This window comes from Ostrinia nubilalis, chromosome 19, assembly GCF_963855985.1.
Source record: "Ostrinia nubilalis chromosome 19, ilOstNubi1.1, whole genome shotgun sequence".
Classification (NCBI taxonomy): domain Eukaryota; kingdom Metazoa; phylum Arthropoda; class Insecta; order Lepidoptera; family Crambidae; genus Ostrinia; species Ostrinia nubilalis.
Genome location: NC_087106.1, coordinates 6178934 through 6188269, shown reverse-complemented (window position 1 = coordinate 6188269; position 9336 = coordinate 6178934). Strand labels below are relative to the sequence as shown.

Here is a 9336-nt window from a genome sequence, read left to right as displayed (position 1 = left end):
ATCAATTTCTTTCTAATTTTCTTCAGATTGATGTTTAATTTTATTCGATGTTACAAAATAAAGTTTATACGAATTGAAGTTTCATTTATTTATATTATAAGTACTAATTAAAGAAAGATGAAGAAAGAAGATGGAGCAAACATTCCCGATCCCATACAAGTCTGGAGCGATGACGCCCGACGCCCGACGCGACGCCGCGATGGCTCTAAAAATTTTATAGGCGTTCTCATTATTTATAAGCCGAATCTCCATCGCGTGTTTGTCCTACCAAATGTGTAGGAATGTTTTTTCCTACACAATCAACAAAATCACGATGTCTACATTCAACATTGTTGATTGTGTAGGAAAAAACATTCCTCTATGAGCAAAACACGCGCTGGAGACCCGGCTTTAGTTATTCTGAAATCTGCAGTAGAAAACTCTTGCGCTGGGCCTCCTCACTCAGTTATTTTAGGGATCATGCATGGTCTTTTCTCCAGTATTTACAAGACATATTGCCAAAAAATATTTTTAATTTTGCAGGGTAGTTAGACAACTTAGGATATTTATGATAATTATTTTCTTTTCGTCTCCTACCGCATTCATTGAACACAACAAACGAAGTTATATTTTAGATTTTAATTTTAAACAAGTTTTTTAAGTAAAAAGTAGAGAACTTCATAAATCAAACTCTTGAAAAACTTAAAACTTACGGATAATTGAAGTTCATGCCCCACGTATTCAAATCGGAGAACGCAGCCATAACTTCTCACTACAATACAATACACAGACACTACACAAAACGCACTGCTTCACCGCAAGCAGGAGTTATCACTTCCACGGTTAGGAAAGGACTGACGGGTAGGCCGGAGATCGGAGAGAACTAGACTGTCTTAGGAGCGCCCGGGGCCCTTCCGTTCCGTCGATTGGGTTTACCGCTTGCAATAAATGTTTAACGAAGATAATTAGCTGATGATGCTAATGATGTAATCATTGAGTATCATCAGTGGATAAGTGGCAAAAAATAACACGGTTCACTTTCTCCCTGTGTACTGACGGACCCTATGTGTATTGTGTTGCGTGTGTTGCTACATGATGTAAGTTTTTAAATTCTTTATGTGTTTTACCTATAACATAGTACTTAAAAGATGTTTCAGATACAAAAAAAAACAGCTATTTAGTGTTGTATGAACTTTATTTATCATTATTACATCATGATTTTACAATATTAATTTACATACAATAAATAAATGCTCACAATAGTAAAATTAATGACGTCAAATATCAGTATGAAACGCAAAATATTTTTAACTAGAGAATAATAGTAATTAATCTAATAACATAAATGAACGAACGGAAACTGAAAATATTTTAACGAAACTTCGTAAATAACAGGAAGGTACTGCACCATAATTCTAGGCTTCAGAAATTCGAGCCAAATATTGCATTTTGATAGTTGCCATATTCCGTATTCCATCCTAACAATGAAATCAAAATAACACGGTTTTCAAAATAGAAAAGGAATAATATACCATTTTCGTTTTGCATATTATGTAAAGTAATATTACGTAAGTTACGTAACATTCTTAAATGAAAAAGATGAAATATGGATAAATATAGTAAAATGTATATTAAGATGAGAAAAATTTGTACATTAAGAACCAATACTGAAGGGAATGTTTGATTTCATATTTCTAATAACGAGGGGAGTAAAATGTCGCGAAATATAAATATGGCCTCATCTCAGCTTCTAAGTTTTCTAATAAACCTACTGGATGATCGAGCGTTCCATCTCAAATAAACACAACACAGTAAGTCTAGTTAACATTTCACATTATCAAAAATATTGTAGAAAAAACATTAGTCTATGCACAAGTTAGGGCGGGGAAGAATATAATCTTAAAACACGTCTATGATCTGAGAAACATGGAAACATGCATACAATTCAACAATTTAATTAAAACTATGAGAGAGTAGAGGTGACAGTGACAAATAGATTCTACATTACAATAATGTCCGCATATTTAAAAAGTACATGTTGCCCCCTAACTCGTTAACAAAAAAGTTAGTAAACATTAACTTGAATAATAATTGAGTATTGAATTTTAAAACCAACCGCAAATCGTAACAGTCTTAAAACACATCAAACCAAAACACAATGATTATAATATTCGAACCAAACGAGGAACAAACCACTGCGCTACGAACTCGCCAACTGTGGATAACATATCAATTGATAGTTTTCAATTGCACTGAAAACTACATTGACTATAAATACAAAACTATCCGATATCCATCAATTCTCACTACTGGTCTATTACTAAATATTTTCGTTACATTAAAAATTGTATATTGATTATTGTGTTGACTATAAAGACACGGGTATATTTTTAACTTTCGGCACACATAGCGTAAGATCAAACGAGAATTCTCAATATACAAGATAATTTACATGTCAGAAATCAGAACAAAATAATAAATAAAGGTTCAATAGAATTATAAAAGAATGCAGTTTGTAAACTAAAATAAACTAAGTCAGTTACTTTTTACCTCCTTAATAGGCATAATTAATTAAATAATTATAGATAGTAGCATAACTTCAAAGTACGTCAATACAAGAGCATTGTATACTATGCAATGATTTTTAAATGATGGGGCAGGTTCGCTTAATTTAGATAGTTTACACAACAGGTTTTACAAATGTGCCACTAGTGCATACTATAGTGGAATTCTTTAAAGTACCCAATATAATATACCAAACATTTGCCCAAACATCTTTAATATTGAATAGATTGACATTTATTTAATTAATGTTTTAATATTTGTATGCCTGAAGAGACAAAGTATATTTCAAAACATAATGTAATGTATTTATCTATTCAATATAAAGAAAGTTAGGGTCTTAGTTTCTTTGAAGTAGGAATAAAATCTACAATAGATTGGGATTTTCTCATGTTCGTGCAATTTTCAAGTACATTACGATACCGTAGTGATTCCGATATCGGACTATAATGTTTATTTATGAACAATATCGACATCCAACAAACGGCAAGCAAACACCACACAGTTGCATTACATTATACTTTTATGTTCACACAGACAACTATCATATTTTCACAACAATTTCGGAACACAGTGAATCGAGATCGCAACTCGTTAACATACCGACGATTAATCGTGCAATTAGTTGATGGATTATTTCGTATAATTTAGTGAATTGAATTGTTAATGAGATATTAGACTAATATCTTTCCTAAATATAATTTCTCGGTACTCAAGAACGATCTCACGATTCACCAATTCGTCTAGTGCCCCCCTACCAAGGTTGAAGACCAATTTATTTTTCAAGCATTTTACCCTGTTTTTGGCGGTATTGTTCTGCCATATTGTCAAGTTTCCGACTCGGCAGAGGGCACAATAACAATATTGGACGTAGTTAAGACACACACATAGGCCATTAAAGTAAATACTATTAAGATTTTAAAATACTTGTCAAGGCTTGATGATCCATGTGAGATTTATAAATGAGAAAATGGATTCAGACACTAAACATATTTAGGATTTATTTTTTTGTATTTTTAAAGCTATTTTCTTCAAAGCTGTAACTTGAGTTCTTATATAACTTATACGTAAAGCGCCAACACAGGATTTTTATTGAAGTTCGAGAAATAAATATAACTTGTCAAGTTTCTCGTGAATGTCATTCTTAACGCATGGCAGAAAGGTGTTAAATCGCTTATCATCATCTCGGAGGCAAGTGTGATGTCAAACGTGTGAGTGAGAGAGAGAGCTACAATTCCGGGGTGCGTGCGAGTGAGGCAGTCTTATCTCTTAGAGGAGCTTTTGATTTGTTGTAGCTTGAGACGGAGAGCGTCGACTGCTGCCTCGTTCTTTTGCGACATCGGCTGCGTGGTGTGTAGCTGGAAACAAATATTCATAAATACCAGTAATCCTGGATACTTACACATGCATAAATACTGCATAGATAGCGCGTATCGCCTAGATTAGCACTCTAGGGATTTACCGCAATCTTGCAGATTTTCTGCTAGATTATTAAGGCCGGGTAGCAGAGAAAATGGCGAAAATGAGGTTTTCATTTTTCATTTTTGAGGTACTAAACAGTAAAATTAAAGGCTAAGATTTTTATTGGGCATAGTTGAGGATATTTTCGAGGGCTATTAACGGATGGAAACACGATTTGATGAAGTTGACTCGATAGAATATATTCCCAAAGTTACCTCTATTCGTTTTCTATTTATGGTTTTATTTTTAAAATAAGCGATTTGAGATTCTAAATCTTTTACTAAACTAAAGTTCAGAAATAACTTGAGGGCTTTTAACGGATGAAATTTTTATATTGCGTCTTATTTAGTTACTATGTTAAAAAATGTGGAAAAAATCGTCCATGACGGCTTGGACAATCTCAATCAGTCGCGCGGTGGCGCTTACGGAGGACGGACGCGTGTCAGTTTTATGGCCGTGACAGTTCGCGATTTGTCAATATTTTTGACAATGATGACTTTGATGAGTCACAGTATAATAATATCAGTGTTACTGGAGAAAGCTTAAATTTTTGATAATTAAGAATTATCAATTTTGTCTACCTATTGAAATTTAAATCGTTCGCATCCTTTTAAACGAAGACTCTACTCATGATACATAGTACATTCCTCAAATATGAGACAAAACCAATGAGTTAAAATTACATTTTAATAGTACCTACATATAATCGTCTTACACTCTTTAGAAGAGCACACTGACACAAATAAATAATAAAAAATGCTGTCTAAGGTCTGTAGCTAAAGGTCTAAGCTGTAAGATAGAAGAATCTTCTAGCCAAAAAGATGGCAGATGCAACAGATGTTAACGGATTTAAAACTGGAGTTCATATGACTCCTTGTAGACTTGTGTGTCTAGAGCGTCCCTTCCTCCACCATGCGTAAGAATTTTCACAAAAATACTGTTTAAGGTCTGTAGATAAAGGTCTAAGCCGTAAGATAGAAGAATCTTATAGCCAAAAACATATGCAGCAGATATCAACGGATTTAAAACTGGAGTTCATGTGTATCCTTGTAGTTTTGAGTCTCTAGAGCAGTGGTTCTTAACCTTTAAGTCATGAGGGACCATTTTACCAAATTTCTGTCTTGTCAGGGACCACCTCATAATCGATCAAAACAAGTTTGACTGCAAAAATCAGTTAAAAGTGGTTTTGACCAAGGTGTGCAAGTGCACATCGTGGACCACTTGGAATGCCTCCAGGGACCACCAGCGGTCCGCGGACCACCGGTTAAGAACCACAGCTCTAGAGCGTCCCTTCCTCCACCATGCGTAAGAATGTTTCAAAAATACTGTCTAAGGTCTGTAGCTAAAGGTCTAAGCTGCAAGATAAAATAATCTTCTAGCCAATAACTTTAAAACTATAATTTGAACGAATTTTGCTATTAGTGGACAAATTTCTGCTCACGATGGACTAATTATCTGCTATACTCTCGACTCTCTAAAGCACAACATTTATAAAAATTTTGCTGCGGTAATGCACTCCAGGTAACAGTGTGTGATGCTCATTGCTCATAGTGATTTTCGATACAGAGCCCCGTACATACGTTATACATAAATTATGGAAAGAAAACACCCAGACCAATACAAACAAATATGTATGCAATTTTAGTATGATATTTTTATTTATTATTAATAAACAAAAAGACTGAACAAAATTGATGCGTGTACTGATTAATGTAATTAACCACATGCAAAGCTTTGTGAATTGCAACAACTATAATTTATTATCCAAGCTCTAAATAATCGCTATTACGAGTAACTGATCATAAAATGTTTTTCCAATCGCTCAAGCTCCCGAGGATCTACCGATAGGTCGGGTGACGTAATCTTGAAATTCTATTAGCCGGCGCGGAACTTCCGGAAGGTCGGGTGACGCCACGCCTCTTTGAACCGTGTTTACTTTGGCAGTTATATTCTATATTTATTCGATTCTAAAATATATTCCCAAAAATTTTAAAAGTTGTTTTAATTTGTATCGCTTGGATATGATTTGTATTAGAAAGTGCTGTGAGTGTGACCACAGAATAATAATAAGTACTACGTACAGAAGTTTTACTTCGCGAGGGTATTAAAAAAAATGTATGCTCAATGTCATTAACAATATGGTGTAATTTAGCCTATCTCAAGAGTCAAGCACCATTTTGTTGACAAACGTCAGTGATCGGCACTGCGCCGAAGCTATAGGGCTGACTTCGGTTAAATGATGTGACGTGAGGTGCCAAACTGCGGAAAATGGCGGAGGAAATACATGATTTAGCATGAATTATCATGAATAATATTAACTACTTATTTACCTCTCAGTGTCTTCAGGCAACTTTATACATTACATTCTGTGTTTTTATTATTATTTAGGCAGTTAAATACTGCACAGTATTTAGTACACCATTTTCTTCATTTTTTTTCCATCATACACAAGAATACGCGTGCGTGAGTCAATGTTCGCTCGTATGTGAGGCCTTGTCGAATAGTATCCTGTAGGTGGGCCATCGTGCGTGTTTTGTTTTCGATGTAAACTCGCGGAGATTCACAGGCCTGGTGTGACGCTTGAACGGAAGGAAGTCAACCTAACCTAACCAACTGCGTATATCTAAACTGCGTATTTCTATACTGTGTAGCCGCGAGAGCTCTTTGGCGCGCTGTCTTCGGCGAAGTATTGCGCGCGCAGATTTTGACAGCGCGAAATACCTACTTTAGCAGAAATACCAAGCCTTAAGTCCGTACGTAGGTAACTTATGTTAATACTGTTGAAACTGTCATCCAGTGGCACGGTGAAAGAGTTGATTGACTAGACTAAAATTACAATAATAGGCCTTTGTGGCATTCCTAGGCCCTCAGATCAGCACTGGACTGCTCAAAACCAGAAGTCGGCAACTTGCGACTCACGAGGGGACGGTTGCCCCCCATTGCGTCCGCGGACGGCACCTCTGCAGACCTATTCACGTATTTTGACACAGTCAAAACGTCGTTGACGTTTAGAAGTCATCCTATTGAAAAACAGCCCTAAGGCGGTTATCACACTGCGCCGCGCTCCGCCACGGTACGCGGGACGACAGATTTAATCAACACACTGACAACGCGTCTGAGCGCGGGATTTTTTATATGAAATCACGCGCTCCGCGGCGAGCGCGGCGCAGTGTGATAACCGCCTAAATCCGTATTCACGTGTCATTTCGATAGAACGATTACTCGATAGGATTGCAACTCAGCGGTTTGTCATTTGACGTTTAATAAGAATAAGAATAATAGGTGAATACCGCGGAGGCAACGATTGAATACGTAAACGAAATCGAAACAAAATCGGACGTGAATATGAAAAATGACTCCCGCAATCAAATCGCTTGTATGTCGTTGAAGTGTTGTTACGTGAATGAATTACTCCCGTATTCACAAACAATGCTTGCTTAAGTGAAGCAGAAAATCGAACGCACAGCGTTAAATAGAGCTCTGATTGGTTCGTGTGTCACCTTGTGCGTCCACGCGCACTCTGAGACCTCTTAGAAATGTTTGTGAATACGGGCGTTAGGCTACTGCTGTGCTGAGCGGATGCTGAGTGTTACCTCGAGCTGCGGGTCGATGCTGTGCGCGCGCGGCAGCGAGTTGTCGTTGATGGAGTCGGCGAGGGAGCGGTTGTCGCCCATCGGCGTCCGCGGCTGTGACGACGGCGACTCGGTTTTCAGACCTGCTTTGGCCTGCAAACCGGTAACTTTGTTATAGTGGTCGAACTGTAGTAGCTGACCACTGAGGAGTTGCAGCGGTGGGAAATGTCCCACATGTGTGATAAACAGCTCAAATTAATTAAAAATGCTTTCTAAATTAACCCAAATCTAAACAAAATAAAAAATCGTTATGTTGCTAAAGCCCGATTCGACCAAACTTTTATACGAGAATAACTCCTGGTATAACTGGCGAGTTTCAGTATAGGAACAATGTCAAAATATCGAATAACTGACGATTTATTCTGAGGTTAATATTTACTCTTGTTTGGTCGAATCCACCCCATAGGCTGAATTGCACCATCTAACTTTAACTTTGACAAACGTCAAAAATCTTTCAAACTTCATACAAAAAGCACCGGTTATTGTCAATGTTACGGTTAAAATAAGGTGGTGCAACTCAGCCTTAGTAGGTATATTACTTCCAATCCAGTTGGGCAAATTAAGTTTTACAAACACCTAATCTTAAGTCGCTAAAACACCATTTTTCCCTTCCCACTGTTTGATAAAACAACATCTATTGGGTCAGGATGTTTTACGACATAAAGGCCCGAAAGTGCGTCGTAAATGGTTTCTCCAACAAATGTTAAATTCCCAGTAGCAATATTTGAATACTTTTACTAGCCCCAATACCGTTGTTTCTTAAAATACCTCGTGTACGTTTCATTCTCATACTTTCACATAAAAAGCAAAAGTTTTTTGTCCTATTTATGGTCATAAATACTCATCGTTTAGGCATTTCAATAACAAGTACAGTCGACAGCACGTCAACGTAAACATTGTGGTATCTTACGTAGTTGCGATAGAAGCGACTTTGCAACGAAAATGTATAGTCTGATGTGCTGTGACTGTACATTCATTCTTTTTTCACCTGTCGGCACAACATTTCAACACAAGCCTATTATTACATTTTTATTACCACGACTACCTGTCAATAATGAGAGTAGATTGTACACACAATAAAACACTGATTACGCCTATTGTTAGCCCTTTAACCTGAAAAATAGAGACAAGGACACTTACTTGTAGGGCTCTGAGTCGTTCTAAGAATATCACGTGCGATTTTTCGTCGTTTTCATTACTGATATCTGAAATAACAAAACAACGACATAAGCATGGGAATGAGTCATTCAAAGGGTTTTGGGGTTATCTAAAATATTCTTTTATGAGTAAAACAACATGAGATCGTAATGAATTGTGTGTCATACTTGGTCTAAATTCTACCAATACAATGTAAACAAAATTAACAGTCAACCACATTGAACAAACATGTTTAGATACAAAAATGAGAAGCGTAAATAATTTTTCCCCTGATATAATTACATTTTTCAATACCTTAGTCATCGTGAGACGATTAAATAAAGTCGAACTTTTGTATGTAATGACTAACTATACAATACAGTGTGTCCGGGGAATTTGTGATCACACTTTATAGCGTGATTTATGGGGATCGATAAAAACTCTTTAAATCAAGGATTTGATCCAATTTTTTTTATCATCGATAGCCTGTCTTATAGCCAAATTAATCTATATCTATAAAACCGAAAGGTCACTGACTGATTGACTGACTGACTCACTCATCACG

General features: G+C 36.5%; 1 protein-coding gene across 1 annotated transcript in view; it reads right to left on the bottom strand.

Annotated features, from left to right (window-relative positions):
- Positions 1-1155: 1155 nt before the first annotated feature.
- Positions 1156-9336, bottom strand: part of LOC135081337 (protein mini spindles) — a 59106-nt gene continuing 50925 nt past the window's right edge. Inside the window, exons 38-40 of the mRNA XM_063976055.1 lie at positions 8775-8839; positions 7596-7727; positions 1156-3899 (exon numbers count right to left, since the gene is read on the bottom strand). Coding sequence (XP_063832125.1) covers positions 3804-3899; positions 7596-7727; positions 8775-8839 — 293 coding nt within the window. The 3' untranslated portion in view covers positions 1156-3803. The remainder of the gene's footprint in view (positions 3900-7595; positions 7728-8774; positions 8840-9336) is intronic.